At 37.5% G+C, this 19,506-nt stretch overlaps 1 protein-coding gene across 1 annotated transcript in view; it reads right to left on the minus strand.

The window, feature by feature from the left end:
• Positions 1 to 14,025: 14,025 nt before the first annotated feature.
• slf (C-type lectin domain-containing protein slf) overlaps positions 14,026 to 19,506 on the minus strand; it is a 40,551-nt gene continuing 35,070 nt past the window's right edge. Inside the window, exon 3 of the mRNA XM_065228232.1 lies at positions 14,026 to 15,012. Coding sequence (XP_065084304.1) covers positions 14,450 to 15,012 — 563 coding nt within the window. The 3' untranslated portion in view covers positions 14,026 to 14,449. The remainder of the gene's footprint in view (positions 15,013 to 19,506) is intronic.

The following is a 19,506-nucleotide window of genomic DNA, read 5'->3' on the forward strand; positions in this document are numbered from 1 at the left end:
TGGAACAACTTTTGCATTTTTCCATTTATTAGGAAAGTATGCCAAATGGAAACATCTGTTAAATAATTTTACCAGGAAAGACAAGGTACTCTCTGGGAGTTTTTTGATGAGGATATAGAAAATTCCATCATCACCTGGAGCTTTCATATTTTGATACTTTTTAGTTATAGACCTTACTTCGTCCAAATCAGTCCCCCAGGAATCATCAAAAATATTTTCCCGAGAGAAAATATTCCGAAAATCCCGAGCAACCTGATTCTCAATAGGACTAGTAAGACCCAAACTGAAATTATGGGAACTCTCGAATTGCTTAGCAAGTTTCTGAGCTTTTTCCAAATTTGTGATCAAAATTTTACCACCTTCTTTAAGCGCTGGAATTGGCTTTTGAGGTTTTTTCAAAATTTTTGTGAGTTTCCAAAAGGGTTTGGAACTCGGGTCTAATTTAGAAACATTATTTTCAAAAGTTTTGTTCCTCAGGGCAGAGAATCGCTTTTTAATTTGTTTTTGCAAATCCCGCCAGATAACTTTCATGGCAGGATCGCGTGTTCTTTGAAATTGTCTCCTACGGACATTTTTAAGACGGATCAAGAGCTGAAGATCATCGTCTATTATAATTGAATCGAATTTAACCTCGCATTTTGGTACTGAGGCAGCTCTTGCTTCAACTATAGAAGTAGTCAGAGATTCAAGAGCATAATTAATTTCATCTTTGGTTTGCAAAGGAATGTTTGGATCGAAGTTATATTCCATAAATGTTCGATATTGCTCCCAATCAGCCCTATGGTAATTGAAAGTAAAGCTGTTGGGATTAGAAATTATTTCTTGGGATATTTCAAAAGTTACTGGAAGGTGATCAGAACCGAAGTCAGCATGGGTAACCAATTGGCTACAAAGATGACATGAATCAGTTAAGACCAAATCAATAGTTGAGGGATTTCTTGCAGAAGAAAAGCATGTTGGGCTGTTTGGATATTGAATAGTGTAATAACCTGCAGAACAATCATCAAACAGAATATTACCATTGGAATTGCTTTGAGCATTATTCCATGAGCGGTGTTTTGCATTAAAATCACCAATAATGAAGAATTTAGACCTATGGCGGGTAAGTTTCTGGAGGTCACCCTTGAGAAAATTCTTTTGCTGGCCTACGCATTGGAATGACAAATAGGCAGCTATAAACGTAAGTTGTCCAAATTTTGTTTCAACAGAAACTCCCAAAGTTTCAAAAACTTTGGTTTCAAATAAAGAAAGAATTTTATGCTTGATTTGTCTATGAATAATGATGGCAACGCCACCACAGGGTCCATCAAGACGATCATTTCTATAAATCAAGTAATTTGCGTCCTTCTTAACCTTATGGTCAGGTTTAAGGAACGTTTCAGTTATAACGGCAATATGCACGTTATGAACTCTCAAAAAATTAAATAGCTCGTCTTCATTATCTTTAAGAGATCGAGCATTCCAATTTAAAATGTTTAATGCTTTAAAATCCATTACTGAATTTTAAAGTCATGACAATATTATTAGCAAATTTTACTCCAGTTTGAATAGCATCAAACATGGAGTTAGATTTAAGCATATCAGAAATCATGTCAATTAATGAATTCTGTAAAAATTCCATTTTAGGAGCAGTAATGCTTCCTAAGTCAAAATTGTCAAAATTTCCGTTAGAACGCAGCATAGGTAGCTCCATTAACTCGCTGAACATTGTTAGCAGCGAGGGGAGTAGGTACAGATGAAACATTTGAAGCAGGGGTGATATTTGTACCTACGGGTACGAATCTAGAATTTGTTCCTCGCTGACCGTTGTTAACAGCAGAGGAATTTATACCTGGTCGGAAACGTGGAGCGTTTCCTACCTGTCGGTTAGAACGAGATTGTAGGATCGCTTTGCGAGTCTTACATTCCCAAAAATTGGATTTGTGGTTTTCACCACAATTTGAACATTTAAATTTCTTAGGATCTTCCTTCACAGGACAGTCGTCCTTTGCGTGAGAGGAATCACCACAATTCATGCATTTAGCTGGCATGTAGCAATTTTTAGTTCCGTGACCCCATCCCTGGCACTTACGGCACTGAGTGAGGTTTTGAAAATTTCCTCCAGTCTTCCTGAAGTGTTCCCACTTCACTCGGACATGGAGCATAAGGCTAGCTTTTTCTAAGGCCTTAAGGTTGTTTAGTTCACTAGACTTGAAGTGAACTAAATAAAAATCATTAGAAATCCCGTTGCGCGAATCGCCAGGACGGGATTTCATTTTCATTTTGATTACTTGGAGTGGCACAACTCCAAGTAATTTTGCCAGTTCATCTTTGATCTGATCCAGGGATTCACCACTGGGCAGTCCTTTCATGACAACCTTGAACACACGTTCAGTTTTGGTGTCGTAAGTAAAAAATTTGTGCTTCTTCTCAGTAAGATACTTGAGAAGACATTTAAATCCGTCCAAGGTTTCAGCCAATACACGGCATTCACCCCGACGTCCAATTTGTAGTGAAAACTTAACTTTCACGAAATTCAAAAGTTCCATGCGAAGAGCATGGAAATCGGTAGTGGTTATCACAATAGGGGGAATCTTTTCCTTCTTGGCATTAAGCCGGGAAAGTTTACTAGAATTTTTCTTGGATGATGGATCATTCTCATCATCCGTGAGCAAATCAAATTGATTACTCAAATTAATTTCATCAGAAGGGGGGTCAAGAGTTTGCCCCTTTCTTTTGCGTTTAGGCGCCATGGCGGCAGTAAATTTTTTATCCAAATCGACTTCCAAGCAGATTACTATAAGAATCTGAAGGATCGAAGAGGAATTTTCCAAATCGATATCCAAGAAGGATTACCTCGGGTAGGGTCCAAACAAGGATCGAAGAGGAATAAGAGGAGTTGAACAAGGTAGAAAATTTTTACAGGTTGAGCACTGAAAAGTGCTGTTTAAATTTGTTGTAGCTTTAGGTAGTAGTAACACTTCCTTAAGCAAAAAGCAAATAGATCCGCACGGCAAGAGAGCACGATGCGGACTGCGCACGGCCTTTGATTGATGCACGGTTCTTCCATGTTCTTCCATTCAATATTATGATGCACAACAACACAACAATACATTCAATGGACCCATTCCCAGAGAACGTAACATTTTGAGGGATTGATGTTTTTCAAACTCAGTCCCAAAAATCTTTGATCGTTTTTTCCGCTAAGTGCTTTATGAGTGGATAAATGAAATTATATTTCTGACTTAGAATGTACGAGATGGATCATCCCTTGGTGGTGTTTTCGTATTCTCCTGTTGCCTTTTAACATGTTCATTCATTCAATTCGCTACTCTCGCTGCACGCATGGTAGCTCGGAAATCTTTCTGGACCAACAATTGAAATAGGCTGAACAACCCAAAGTAAGCAATGGTTTTAAACAAATAATTCTCGATAATCAAAACACTACCACGTAAACTAAAATTGACATTCGATAAAGGAAGTTTGCTCTATCAGATGATGGTGCTAGATTGTTTGGATGTGCTTTGATTTTCGAGGAATTAGTGTTAAAAACAATTGTTTACGTTTGGTTGTTCCGCCTTTTTTTTAACTCTTTATTTGTTCCAAATTAAAAATAAATTACATTTCATTTGAAACCTAGGTGCTCCAGTTACTGCAGTAACGTACCAGCCTTAATTGTTATAATATATATCTAAGTGTTTTTACATTGTTCATGTCTTGGCAATTCAGTATTTTAAACAGGTTTTTTAACCTGCATGTCAGTATAACAATGGATATCTTTAAACTAAAAACTAAAACTAAATCTTATCTAAGTATAAAGGGAATTAATCGTTGCAATTGAGGATTACAACGATTTTTGCCTGAAATTATCATTTCAGGCAAAGACATTTGTTCTAAAGTCTCAACATTCGAAATTCTATGTACCTCGGTAGTACTGAACCAGGGAGGCAACTTCAAAATCATTTTCAGAACTTTGTTCTGAATCCTTTGAAGTGTTTTTTTCCTGGTAGTGCAGCAACTAGACCATATTGGCACAGCGTAAAGCATGGCCGGTCTAAAAACTTGTTTAAATATTAGAAATTTATTCGTCAGGCAAAGTTTGGATTTCCTGTTTATAAGAGGATACAAACATTTTATATATTTGTTACATTTGGCTTGAATGCCCTCAATGTGATCTATAAAAGTTAATTTTTGGTCAAGTATTAATCCAAGATATTTCACTTGGTTTGACCAGGAAATTGGAACTCCGTTCATAGTGACTATGTGACTACTACTAGGTTTCAAAAAGGAAGTTCTAGGCTTATGTGGAAATATTATAAGTTGAGTTTTGGAAGCGTTGGGAGAAATCTTCCATTTTTGTAAATAAGAAAAGAAAATATCTAAACTTTTCTGCAGTCTGCTGCAAATAACACGAAAACTTCTTCCTTTAGCGAAAATACCAAAAATGTGTCATCAGCGAACAAAGATTTGTGGCAAACCTGAGGCAAATTAGGGAGGTCCGAAGTGAAAATGTTATACAATATAGGCCCAAGAATGCTACCCTGCGAAACTCCTGCTCTATCATAGAAAAAGCATTGGACAGTGTTTGGCATGAAGGTTTGATTGCTAAATTGAAAAAGTTTAATTTTCCACTTAATATTATGAAATTAGTTCAAAATTATTTAACTGACAGAACTCTGCAGGTAAATAATCAAAATTCCAAATCTAATCGACTACCACACATTTCCGCGAGTTTTGATCACAGGACTTTAAAACTTGCAGGATGTAAATAATGCACTATGAACTAAATCCACCCAAATTTTCATTAAATTCTACCCAACGGTTAAAAAGTTAGAGCAATTTCATAGTGTGGCAATTTCATCGTGGACACCCTTTAGAAGAGCAACTCCAGTTGAGTGGTCTTCAGATTTGTTTGAACGAATTAAATTTGTAACTCTTAAAAGTTGATGAGTAGTTGAATGCCCATGGCAAAATCCAAACTGCTCATCTGCAAAAATTGAGATTCGTATTGATGTGAAGCATCATTTTATTCAAAATAATCTTTTCAAAAAGTTTACTTACTGAAGAAAGCAAACTTATTGGACGGTAGCTAGAAGCTTCAGCTGGATTTTTATCCGGCTTCAAAATTGGAACAACTTTTGCATTTTTCCATTTATCAGGAAAGTATGCCAAATGGAAACATCTGTTAAATAATTTTACCAAGAAAGACAAGGTACTCTCTGGGAGTTTTTTGATGAGGATATAGAAAATTCCATCATCGCCTGGAGCTTTCATATTTTGAATCTTTTTAGTTATAGACCTTACTTCGTCCAAATCAGTCCCCCAGGAATCATCAAAAATATTTTCCCGAGAGAAAATATTCCGAAAATCCCGAGCAACCTGATTCTCAATAGGACTAGTAAGACCCAAACTGAAATTATGGGAACTCTCGAATTGCTTAGCAAGTTTCTGAGCTTTTTCCAAATTTGTGATCAAAATTTTACCACCTTCTTTAAGCGCTGGATTTGGCTTTTGAGGATTTTTCAATATTTTTGTGAGTTTCCAAAAGGGTTTGGAACTCGGATCTAATTTAGAAATATTATTTTCAAAAGTTTTGTTCCTCAGGGCAGAGAATCGCTTTTTAATTTGTTTTTGCAAATCTCGCCAGATAACTTTCATGGCAGGATCGCGTGTTCTTTGAAATTGTCTCCTACGGACATTTTTAAGACGGATCAAGAGCTGAAGATCATCGTCTATTATAATTGAATCGAATTTAACCTCGCATTTTGGTACTGAGGCAGCTCTTGCTTCAGAGAATGATCTTTAGAAGAGGGTAGGAGGATAGTTCTGTTAGAGTACGGCACTATGAAAATTGAATAGAAGTTGAAAATGAGCGAAGGGCCATTAATGCGACAGTTTTAAAGTCAAACGCACATCTTTTGCCTAACCCGTACGATGTACGTGGAGACTTGAAGTATGTAAGTCAACAGACATACTACAAGCATAGAGGTAACTCTAAGACTGGTAGGTTCCGAAAAAACTTGCTCAACTTTTTGGCTCAGCTCTGGTACTATCTTCGGTCCCACTAACCCCTCATATTATCTGTCAAACTTTCATAGCGAATCAAAACAAACATAGTGTAGTACTAGAATTTGGACTAGAATGGGGTACGTAATCGATTTGCTTGGGACCAATAGGCTAGTCAAGTAGTGAGCCAATTTAAAATCGTTAGTTTCGTATTGATTGTTGCTTTAAGTCTATCCTCTTTTAAAGATCATTCTCTAGCTAATAAATTATCACACTAAAGCTTCATGTTAGCATTTCCAAACAACTCTGAAGAATTTTATGTTTGATTCGTCTATGAACAATGATGGCAACGCCACCACAGGCTCCATCAAGACGATCATTTTTATAAATAAAATAATTTGCGTCCCTCTTAACCTTGTGGTCAGGTTTAAGGAACGTTTCAGTTATAACGGCAATATGCAAGTTATGAACTCTCAAAAAGTTAAATAGCTCGTCTTCATTATCTTTAAGAGATTGAGCATTCCAATTTAAAACATGTAATGATTTAAAATCCATTGCTGAATTTCAAAGTCATGGCAATATTGTTCGCAAATTTTACTCCAGCTTGAATAGCAGCAAACGTGGAGTTAGTTTAAAGCATTTATCAGTAATCATTTCAATTAATGATTTCTGTAAAAATTCCATTTTAAGGGCAGTAATGCTTCCTAAGTCAAAATTGGCAAAATTTCCATTAGAATAACGTTGGTTAGTATTTTGATTTCTACCCGCTGCAATAGCAGCATAGGTAGCTCCATTAACTCGCTAAACATTGTTAGCAGCGAGGGGGTAGGTACAGATGAAAAATTTGAAGCAGGGGTGATATTTGTACCTACGGGTATGAATGTAGAATTTCTTCCTCGCTGACCGTTGTTAACAGCAGAGGAATTTGTGCCTGGTCGGAAACGTGGAGCGTTTCCTACCTTTCGCTTAGAACGAGATGGAAGGATCGCTTTGCTATTCTTACATTCCCAAAAATTGGATTTGAACATTTAAATTTCTTAGGATCTTCCTTCACAGGACAGTCGTCCTTTACGGCACTGGGTAAGGTTTTGGAAATTTCCTCCAGTCTTCCTGAAGTGTTCCCACTTCACTCGGACATGGAGCATAAGGCTAGCTTTTTCTAAGGCCTTAAGGTTGTTTAGTTCACTAGACTTGAAGTGAACTAAATAAAAATCATTAGAAATCCCGTTGCGCAAATCGCCAGGACGGGATTTCATTTTCATTTTGATTACTTGGAGTGGCACAACTCCAAGTAACGTTGCCAGTTCATCTTTAATCTGATCCAGGGATTCACCACTGGGCAGTCCTTTCATGACAATCTTGAACACACGTTCAGTTTTGGTGTGGTAAGAAAAAAATTGTGCTGCTTCTCAGTAAGATACTTGAGAAGACATTTAAATCCGTCCAAGGTTTCAGCCAATACACGGCATTCACCCCGACGTCCAATTTGTAGTGAAAACTTAAGTTTCACGAAGTTCAAAAGTTCCATGGAAATCGGAAGTGGTTATCACAATAGGGGGAATCTTTTCCTTCTAAACATTAAGCCGGGAAAGTTTACTAGAATTTTTCTTGGATGATGGATCATTCTCATCATCCATGAGCAAATCAACTTGGTTGCTCAAATTAATTTCATCATAAGGGGGATCAAGAGTTTGCCCTTTTTTTTGCGCTTAGGCGCCATGGTGGCAGTAAATTTTTATCCAAATCGACTTCCAAGCAGATTACTATAAGAATCTGAAGAATCGAAGAGGAATTTTCCAAATCGATATCCAAGAAGGATTACCTCGGGTAGGGTCCAAACAAGGATCGAAGAGGAATAAGAAATGAACAATGTAGAAATTTTACAGGTTGAGCACTGAAAAGTGCTGTTTAAATTTGTTGTAGCTTTAGGTAGCAGTAACACTTCCTTCAGCAAAAAGCAAATAGATCCGCACGGCAGAGAGCACGATGCGGACTGCAAGTGGAATGCCAAACTCCTCGAGCATGTGTGCGTGTCAATAACGCAATTGTCGCTAGTCAAATCTTTGAAATAACAACCAGTTGGAAACCTTAATAAGCAATACGTGTACTGTTTCAGTGCCAGGTTCAGCGTTCCCAAAAGATCGTGTGAGTAACCACAATTTTGGCATTACTGCTAAAAGTGTTACAGCAATCCACACAATTTAACACATTCACGGGTGATTGAGTACTGAATGATTCAGTACTTTTCGGAGTGATTCCAAACATTCCTGAAATGATTTAGTACTTTCCGAAGTGATTATAAATTTTTTGAAACGATTAGTACTTCTGAAGTGGTTCCGAACATTCCTGAAGTGATTCAGTGCATTCCTAAGTGATTCTATTATTGCCGAAGTTTGTTTTATTTTTTTTTATTTTTAAGGCTTTTTTATGTCTTTATTAAGGAGACTTTCAACCCTTGGCTGGTTCGTCTCCGGCCACTTTTTTAAGGCTTTATTAGCAAGATTTCTAGCTCTTTACCCAAAGTGGACAGTGATTAAGTACTTTCCAAAGTGATTTCGAATGGTTCTGAAGAGTTACCGATCTTTTCCGAAGTTATTCATTACTTTGTGCAGTGACTCTTAAGCTTTCTAAAGTGATTCAGTATTCTCCGAAGTGATTGAAAACATTTCTGAAGTGATTTAGAACTTTCCGAAGTGAGGCCAAACTTTTCTGAAGTGATTCAGTACTTTCTGAAGTGATTTCGAACTTTTCATAAGCTATTCAGTGATTTCTGAAGTGATTCCGAACTTTTATGAAGTGAGTCAGTCCTTATCGAAGTAATGCCGAACTGGAGTGATTCAATGTTTTCGAAGTGAGGCCGAACTTTTCGGCAGTGATTAATGACTTTCCGAAATTAATTAGTTATGTTCTTAAGTGATTCAGAACTGTCCTTAGTGATTGCAAACTGTAATGAAGCGATTCAGTACTTTTCGAAGTGGTTCAGAACTATTCTCAAGTAATTCAGTACTTTCCGAAGAGATTTCAAGATTTTTTTTTTGTTTCCAAACATCTCTCCCATAGCTGAAAGAATTTTGAAAGCATTATTATGTCAAAATTTCTATCTTTCAACACTAAGTAGCACAAACTTTTGTCCGCCAATACGGATTTGAACCGTTCGTGGTTAACTTCAATCGGATAAACTTTTTAACAGTTTAGTGGTACTATTTAAGATTTTTTAAATTTTTCCCCGATCAGGGGGAATATACCATTTTTGATTAATTGTTTCCTTGACATGTTTATCAAGGGCGCAGCCATTTATTTTTTTTTATGTTTCCCTTAACATATCAGAGGCACTAGCCATTTAAACATTTACGATTTTGATAATTTTTCCCTGAACTTGTCTACCAGGGGCGTTTGCAATTTCAAATTTACCAATTTTTCAATATTCACCTGAACATGTATATTAGACCGATGCAAAATTTGAAATTTTCGCTCCACAGTATTCAAACGGTTTCAAATCGGGTCCTGATTAGTCTTCGACAGTTTAAACTCATTTGATAATAAACTGACTTGGCACAAACCTTTTGAAGTTTATATGGAAATTACTATGGGAAACAAAACTTTTTGTTCATTGTCTTCTAACCTTTTTACATATTATACTGTTAACGAATTTTATTGCTATTCTTATGGGAATTTTTATCAGCTACAACTTTGCAGAAAATCGTTTTTCAGCCAAACGTCAATATAAATAGTTATTAATTGTTTAAGAGATTGATAATCTTATGGCAAGATTAAGCAACTGTATTGTGGGCAGCACTGTATTCTGCAGTGTGACATAGTAGCCATGATTTTTGTCCTCTATTCTACGCGCCATAAACACCAATGTTGCCTGCTGAACAGTTGAGTGAGCATAATCATAAGACATAAGTGACTTGAATCATTAATCATTTTTGTTCCTTACGTTTGATCCAAAAATTGTTGTAGCTTAAAAATTTTTCAACAAGCTTAGCTATTATTTTCTAAAGTAGAGTGAACTGGTGAATTTTGAGATAGATATGAACCGAAATTATGGTTTCTCCATAGTAATTCCCATATAAACTTCAAATGGTTTGTGCCAAGTTAGTTTTTCACTAAATGAGTTCAAATTTTCGGATTCAATCAATTTGGAACCGTTTGAGCACTGTGGAGCAAACATTTCAAATTTTGCATCAGTCTTAGAGGCGCTTGTTACTTCAAATTAAACATTTTTTAAATTGTTTCTCGATCTTGTTAATGGGGGCGCAAGTGTTTGAAGGTAACTGAATTAAGTGCAAAGTATTTTTAAGTTTAACATTTCAGCTGAGATGTTGGTCTCATTGAAACGTGTGTAAATCATTTTTTTATATTAGATTGCTGTAGTTTTCCTATTTTGTAAACTTTTTTCTGGTTTGGAGCTAAGTAGTCATTGACTACCCGCGGCTATCCATAACCACATCACTGATTATACCGTATGGATTACTAGGTCGATCATTGTTTAACCGAAACTGAATTTTCGGTCATACTTCGGCATATGTTTATGATGCCCTCCCCATGGACATGGAGGTTGACGGTACTGAAGCAAAGGGTTATGTTTAATTTCTTTACATTTGCAACGATGATGATTTCCTATAGTGACACATATCACCTTCTTAATGCTTCAGTATGCCTAAAACGATTAATTCTTGGTTGTTAATAGAACTTCCTTGATGCAATCGGCTGAGAGGGCTTATTAAAAACTTCTCACCAATAAAGTAATGACCTTCTTGTAAATTTTGCATATAATTTTATTATTATTTTATTTTATTTAAGCATATATTTTTATTACAGTCAATTTGCATTAGCATATGATACAAGAGATTTAATATTACTTGCTCGTTTTTGCGTAAAATAATCAATATTTATTTTACTTGTAGTAATTACCTTTGAAAGTTTTTTTCAAGTTTTTTTTTGTGATCTGAAAATTTACCCAGTTTGGTTAGAAGTTTCGAAGCTAACGCATGTCCACAGGCCTAATAGAAAGATAGGCAGAAAAAGTGTATCATGAAGAATGGTTGCATGTAAGGTTGCTTCCACTCACTTGCTATAGATGAGTGATTTTCGGAGTTTTGAATTCGTTAGATGTTGTAATGGAGATTTGTGCTGTTGGATGCGGGAGAAGATTGGAGGGCGGGTGTTTGACGCATAGAGCCTGTCAATTTCGCTTTCAGAGTGTCGCAGTCAGCGGTTTTATGATTCGTGAGCGCTCACGATTCGTAGAATCGTTGATTGTGACTGCAAGTGGATTTTACTGGTTGTGTGTGTCGGACGCTTGCTTTTTGGCCTCTTCTTGTGTCTAACATGTGCAGAGTATCATTATAACGTCTTATAGTTTTGAGATTCCTGGTGGCGTGAAATATATTTGTCAGAATATCTTTTTGAGATTTTAGCAGTCACGTTTTGTTTGTAGTTTATATTTTATTTATTTCATTTAATTATCGTAAATATTAGTTATTCAATAATAGATAGTTTATCCATATATTCGTAGTTTGACGCGAAGCGCTGTGGATTATAAGATGCTCGATGACCCTCGAGGGATCGATTTTGCTTACTGAGCAGAAAATCATGGATTTAACCCCAAGCTCTTCCACAGCACAATAAATCGTCCATCATTTGTATATTTGATATTGAACATTAACCTCAGAAACTATTTGCATATCAAGCGAAAACGTAGTCCTGTATTGTCGCGAAGCGTTATGGTTCTGAGATGCTCGATGACCCTGGAGGGATCGTTTTTGCTTACTGAGCAGAAAATCATGGGTTTAATCCCAAGTTCTCCGTCATGACTCTTAACATTCATTATCACTAAACAAAATTAATATGTTCTTTCGATAGCCGGCTATCGAGAGATTAAATAAACAACAAATAAACAATACATACTTTTGGTTGCATCGCCAACTTGAGGTGAATCCTATCCGAATACCCTACCCAACCCTCCAACTCCGTAGCACTTATGAGGGTGTCGCTAATTCGGTGGCCTCTCGTTAAGTAAGTACTACATCAACATTTCCTTCCCTATCCCTAGTTATGGTAAAGATGGGCGTGGCCGGGAATAGCGACAGTCATGCTTCTGTTACTCTTGTTTAGATTGGAACCAATGTTTACTCCTCAGCATTATTCCTGAAAGTAGTCTAACTGAGAATTTCAGAAGAGACGTGAGTGTCGCTAGTATCCAATCTACGAAGTATATCATAACAACGCTAACGCTAACTTCGGCATATGTGTATGATTTTGTATAAAAATACAACATGTTTATAAATAATGTATCCAGGGTTCCAGAAGCAAACAAAGCAAGACCATGCTGGAGGTGGTTGGGTTCGATTCCCGGTCCGGTCTAGGAATTTTTTGGGTGGAAAATTTCTCGACTTCCCTGGTCATAGAAGTATGATTGGACTTGCCACACAATTATACCAATGCAAAAATGGTACAGGCATCGAAAGCTCTCAATTAATAACTGTGGAAGTGCATCTAGAATACTAAGTTGAGAGCACGCAATAAGCTAATATGCGATATGCAATTAGCTTGAAATGCGGATAAGAAGAAGAAGAAGAAGAAGAAGATTTTTTTAGAAACAAAGTTCAAGCTATCCCATTCAAATGATTGATAAAGCTCCCGTCATCATGCTCAATAACATTAGGAAGAAAGCCAGAATTAATAATTAACCAGGGTGGAAAAGCGATAAATTGGTTTAACGAATTGTTTAAGGAATTTAAAGCATGCACTTTGATATCACACCAAAGTGGATGCACTTCAATCGTGTCAAAAATATGGTGTAATATTACTTGCCAAAATGGACAAAATTATCATTAATATAGTGCATGAACTGACATTACGCTGCTTTTACTGCATTTGTTTATTTTTGTTGCCTGAAAAATTACCTACACTAAGAAAATTTCAAAGATTGTTTTCATGTGTCCCACACATGATTTTTTGCAATGTGATCAACAAATGATATCTATGTGTCGGACACATACTTAATATGTGTACACATAGAAGCTATGTGTGACCACACATACTATTCATTTGACACATAAATTTCATGTGTACTTCTGAGTGGATTCTGTTTACATGTGGTCACATGAAAATCAAGTGGAATTTCACATGGAAATTCGTCAATAAAAATGTGTGGAATTTTCTGAGTTTATAAGATTTGATGAATGATTGAAGTGCCTCCTCTGGGATGTAATAAGGGAATTTACGTATTCTCGTCAACCTAAGCAGCGAGCATCTTTCTATAGCCTTTTTCTCTAAGGAACGCACACATATACAGTGTTGGTATGTTTACAATCGTTTGCTGCCAGCTGCTCTAACAATTTCACTCGAAAGAATTGTCAAAAACTGTTTTGAAACGCTTTTACAAAGCTCCAATCTTCTCAAGTGAGAGCGACTATTGTGGGCAGCATCTTTTTATTCGGCAATCTTTCTATTTGAGTTGCGTCTTAAACAGCTTGTGCTTTCATCGGCAACTCGAAATCAGCAGCATTTTTTAGTGCGTTTGTTTCATTTCAAGAAAACCTTGCTAGATTGGTTTTTCTCAGTGGTAAAAATATAATTAAATTGAAGCTAAAACCCTAAAGAATCGTTTGAATGCATTCAGCGAAGTATTTTCGTTAAAAAATCCAGTGAAATAAGCGTTTCAATTTGGGTTGCCAAAAACAGTCAAGCCGAAGCCGTCATTTCCCTTATTATTATTTTTTGCTGTGCATACTCTGGTGAAACTGAGTGAAACAAGAATGTAAACAAACTTTATGAGAGTCATGGGGGCTCGAGCACTCCTGGACCAGAGTTTCAACTGAAGAAGAGCAAAACAATTGGCTACTTGAGAAAATGTTCAAGCTGTTTTCAATTGGCTTGCAAAATATAATCATATACAAATCAAGTCATCCTCAGGGTGGTAATCTTACTCCATCTATCCTTCTGATAAGTTTACAAAGTCTTATGAGCTCAAATTAAGTAGATAAAAACGGTAGGACCACTTTCTGTCATCGCAATAATTGAATACCCGCATACGTACTGTTTTCACTGTAACAATTCAGTTTTTGCATTTCATTTTATTGATGATCTGGACTCGTTTGTTGACTGCACTTTAGTTCGCTTGATAGTTACAGGGAAGGAAAATATTAAAAACTCTATTCATTAAATAAATATACATTTAGATAACATTTTGCAGTGTTGGTAGTTTTTCTTTTCTTTTCGGTTCATGCAGTTTTGAACGCTGTTCAGGTTCGTCACTTTACTTGCGTCGTCATCATCGTATCGAAACAAAAATTTGCACATGTTTTGTTTTTCAAGCGATAGTTTTTTTTCTGAACTGGGATAGTTTTGAGAGGGGACAAGAAACTTGGCAATGTAGTTTTAGTTCCTTGCTTTTGTTTTCTTTAGAGGAGAGGCTCTTAATGCTAGAAGATTTATTTTACTAAAGTCTACAGTTTTACAGACGAATGCCTGGGTTTGTGGCAGCCACGTAGTTCAGTAGTTCCTCGGAATCTTCGCACACAACCGGTTTTTCGTGATAGCAAGCAACGTCGTGCCATCCGATACCGTCATTGTACACGTTGTTCAGCACCGACAGGCAGGATTCGGTCGTCTGGTTGATGTCGAATTCGGCATTGTCTGGCTGTGGGATCTTCTTGTGACCGGACTTGCTCCATGGATTGTAGCCCCAGCCGTTGGGGATCTTGTTCGAGGCTGGAATCTTCTCGCGGTTGTTGGACCAGAACCATCCGTAGACGCTCTTCGGTTCCAGATCCGGGCGGTTTTCGCAGCCCTTGAAGTCACACAGTCGACCGGCCGTCCAGATGTATGGGACATCGTTTTGCTGGATTAGACGGAAGATCAGGTTGTTCTCCTCCTGGGTTTCCAGCGAAACCAGATCCATGCAGTACTCGCGGCAGATGTTACGGCCATCTAGCCAATCAACTCGCTTGTCAGCCAGGGCGGGGACGTGGCCGCTGTAGAAGTAGTTGTGTCCGCGGTAGTTGAACTCCTTCGGGCCTGTTCGGAGGGAGGGAAACGTGAGAACAAAGGTTTTATTATAAATTGAAATTTAAAGCATTCGGAGGGTAGACGAGAAGGTTTTTCATGATTAAATTGAGGGCAGCCTGGCCGGATCTTACGATATAATGTCAGTCATTTTTTGCTAGCAAAGCAGGCAGCAATGCAGCAAATGTGCAGCATTGTCCATTAAAAACGTGGGATCTACTTGCGACACATTATTGCGTTGCCTCGTAAATACTGTTGTCATGAATACCGGGTGCAACTTAGCTGAATGAGATGCATTTGAGAAAATCTCAAAACGTACCTCCAAACCGTCATCCATATCTCCGCAACTCCAACTAGATAAGATACGCCGAACAGTGATGCCAGATTTCTTTGAGGTAATTCCGTAAATGTCAAACTTTTGGAAGTGATGAGCGGGGGGTCGGAATTCGGCAAGGTGCAACCATAGAATTCCAAAGAAAAAAGTATGAATCCGTAGATTTTGCCTACGGATCCGTAATCTGGCGTCGCTAACGCTGCATGCAAAATATTTATAAATACAAAGCGGTAATCAGCATTTTTTTGTTGCGCGCAAAGAAAAGCGAAACCAATCGAGCAATGGTGAGAAAAATCTTCATGCATCCGCTTGGGCACGATGTGTCAGAGAACAAAAAAGAAAAACAAAACTTAATGGACGTTTGCCCTGCGATGTCGAGTGAGGTGCGCAGGGCAAATCAAATCTGCGCGCAAGTTTCGGTCCCGGTGTTGTGCTTCGGCCTGAATAGGTAGGGTGCAAACGATTAGGGTAAGTGATTAATGTGAAGTTTGGTCGCGCATTCGCGATAGCCACCGGCACGGGTGATTTCAAAGAATTATGATTGTGGGAACGGACGCTCTGTGGAACTGCAACCGAGCGCTCTCGATTCGACGTGGTTGGTTGTGAAATTGAGCATAAAAGTTCTTTTTTTTTCGTCTTTCGGAAGGCAATGAAATGAAATTGGCTATGCAATAGTAACTGAATTAATTTGTTGAGGGAGAATGAAATGGATCGAGGTGGGAGGTCAGAAAGGTGTAATTGAAGCTCTGTTGAGATACTTTTGATTGTAATTATTGATCGCATTGAAACTACTGTCCCTGTTGTGGAATTCAGTTGCCTGTGATAATCAAGAATGATGTAAAATTGGGTTCTTTGAATTTGAAAGGCTGGTGCATTTGGTTTAATGTTTAAATAGGGGATTTGGTTGAAGTTTTCTCATATACATCCAAAAGCGAATATCTCTATAAAACAACTCGGATTCATAATGTAGTCTTCAGCGAAGTGGTTATTCATTGTTTGAAATACAATTTTATAAAAAACTGTATCAAATCAAGAATAAGGAAACTTTTTTATGATCGAGATGGTGTAGGTGTCATTTTTCATGTATTTTATCCAAAATCCCCATACAAAATTCAAACTAAAAGCGCCAGCTCATCCCAGAACCAAATAAACTAAAATTTTCAGAGAATGGAGAAAGCTTTTGCCTCCCCTTGTACCTTAATAACTGCAAGAAACTCTTAGAACACAATGAGTTTCTGTAACATCGGCTTAGAACTCCTGTGAACTTTGATAATCTGAAAATTATGTTATTCTTTGATTGATACACCTCCAGACATGAGGCTTTACTGTCCAATTGATGATTTATTTTGACCAGGATACTCCTCAATCATTAAGGGATTTAGAACTATTTTCGAGAGTTGTATGACCGTAGGAATTGTGATATCAAATTTAAAAATAAAATCAAACAATATCAAACTTTAAGTATGAAAATGAAGCTAGTCCTCCTGATGTTCAGATGCCTGCATTGATATACCCAAACCAAACTGGGGAAATGGGAGCTCTTGAGCTCTTGCAAATTGAAGATTACATAAAAAACCATATTGTACGTGGAATGCATGGAAGACGAGCTAAAACGTGATCAAAATAAATATTCCGTCCTGCTTCATGCAAAATGAAAAAGGTCACATCCCTCACTCTTGTAAAGCAGCTCACGTATGCGCATTTTAACCTTTCATTAAAAGGGAAAATTTTACAGTTTTCTTTGCAACGGTAAACCTCAAACGATACTAAATCGGTGGCCCATTGCGTGACTTGGAAAAATATGATAGTTTAGTCTTTCAAGCTGTATGCAGATTTCAAAATGTGATGATCCGTCTTTCGATGGACTCTTTCACAAACAACCGCCGTATCGCACGTCTTGAAGAACGGACTCACCCAAAATTTGCATAAAGTTCAACCAACCTAACCTTCGATGGTGAAATTTTCGTAAGTCGGACGACCATCAAAAGCTTAACTCATCATCATCATCATCATTGTCATCATCGGGCACTCATTGAGACCTTAATCAATCAGATACCGCCACGAGACCTTCAAACCCCGATGGCATGTGGCGGTGACGTGGAGGGACAACCACATTCGTCATTATTATCGATAGGCAGGGCAACGTCCTACAATCTGTTTCCACCACCTCCATCACACGACAAGTGGAGTTGCGAATGGCCTGCAAACAAATCGTCCGACCAAACGTCAACGATGGCGGCATAATGCATAAATTATGCCCGTCACTGCTGCTGCGTGACTATGAGCAACAATACGATTTACCTACGAAGGAATCATGCTTATCTGCATACATATGATATGTGTTGCGTCACCGAAAGCCAGGGACTGATGGGGGTGATGTATTTTAAATCTTTTGTTTTGTTTGTTTGTTGTTTTTGCACCTTCAGAAGATGATAATTTTCGTAAGTCGCATTCACGCAGATGATGCGAGCTGCCTACCGGGCACCTGAATAAGAGGTGGATGTACGACGACAAGTCACAACCAACCGCTGAAAATCTCATTAATAATTAATGAAGCACTTGAACTTTTCATCCACACTCAGCAGCAGCAGCAGCAGCAGCAGCAGCAGCTAGTATAGGTAATACATGTTTAGATGCAGACATACGTTGCTGATTTGAGTTTGCGGGTTCATGACTCGTGTACCTAGAAGAACATCTTGGCAAAGCTTGAAATGGCTCTCTACACACCAAATTTAAGTTTTCATTATCAGTAAAACGAATTGCTGGATTATGATCAGCAATCCAATGCTTTACTGAAAAACAGCAAACGATATTTTTACCGAAAAAATCAGCTAACATAAACTAACACCCAGTCAAAGAGCTGTCAAACTGTTAGCATCACAGTCGCAAGTATTTTTGCATTCGTACACCACCGGTCAAACACACAGCACAATTTTGCTGATTTTCAGCGATTTCAATTTGGTGTATAGGTGCTGGTGTTATCCCATAGGCCAATTTATACCTTTTCCACGCATGAAAGGGATGCGATATTAAGAATATAGATTTTAGATTTCAGGATCATCTTCAACATTGTAAATGACGGTTTCGCCAATACCATTACCTATTATCGTCAGAGTGGTACATAGACCCCTAGAGTGCTCATTTGACTCATTTGAGTGCATAAGAGGCATGGCCCTCTCTCCCTACATAACCCTCACCATCTCTCCCCAACAGGGGAGTTCGGTAAAGGAGATGATCAACCCGATTCGTGCCTTCCTCAAAATTGACCTTTGCTCGCTTTCTACACTCTATATACAATTTTCACACTGCCGTACTCTAACTCTATACTTTCATCTCCTCATCTATTATAAAAATGACCACTTTAAGTTTGATATTTGACGTTAAGCATCTCCAACTATTTGACGAAGTGCCCTGAAGCTACAAGTAAAACGTTCATGAAATTTCTTAAAATTAAGCAAAGTTCCTTTAGCTTCATCAAAGTATCTAAAACTTCCATAAAGTTCCGAATTCTACGAACTTTTCCCGAATTTTTACAAAGCTCCCTGAATGTTTTCGAACTTCTCTGAAGCTCTACGAAGTTCTCCAAATTTATATTGAAAATCTTAAATTTTAATGATGTTCCCTGAACATCTACAAAGTCCTTGAAGCTTCAAAAAGTCAAATGAAGTTAGAAAAAAAAATCCTGAACTTCAAAGAAGTTTTTTGAATTGCTACGAAATTTAATTTGATTTAAGTCTACTAAGTTCGCTGAACTTCTATAAAACTTTCTGAAGTTTTACAAAATCCTCTGTAGGTCTATTAAGTTCACTGAACTTCTACAAAGTTAACTAAGCTTTACCGAAGTTAGTTTTAAATGTTGTACTTCTAGAAAGCTTCCAGAACTTCTACACAGTTCAGTGTTTGGAAATCTGTCAATATTCAATTAAACTACCGTGTGTCAGGTTCTTAACTGTTCATGAATAGATATTCACATAAATATGAGTGAAGTGTCAGATGCCTTTGCCAAATAAGAGTATTCAGTTTTGTAGCACCAAATGAATGAACGAAACGAAGAACCAACTCTGGCAGTAGCAAAGCGCAGCTAGGTACATAAGCAACATTCCTTCGTCCTGCGACACCTTAACGAAGAAATGGAACGAAGATAAGCTAGTTAGTTTAGATTTATTTTGAAC

This window comes from Ochlerotatus camptorhynchus, unplaced genomic scaffold (genome assembly GCF_037179485.1).
Source record: "Ochlerotatus camptorhynchus isolate MF236.1 unplaced genomic scaffold, CSIRO-AGI_Acam_v1.1 ptg000284l, whole genome shotgun sequence".
NCBI classification, from domain to species: domain Eukaryota; kingdom Metazoa; phylum Arthropoda; class Insecta; order Diptera; family Culicidae; genus Ochlerotatus; species Ochlerotatus camptorhynchus.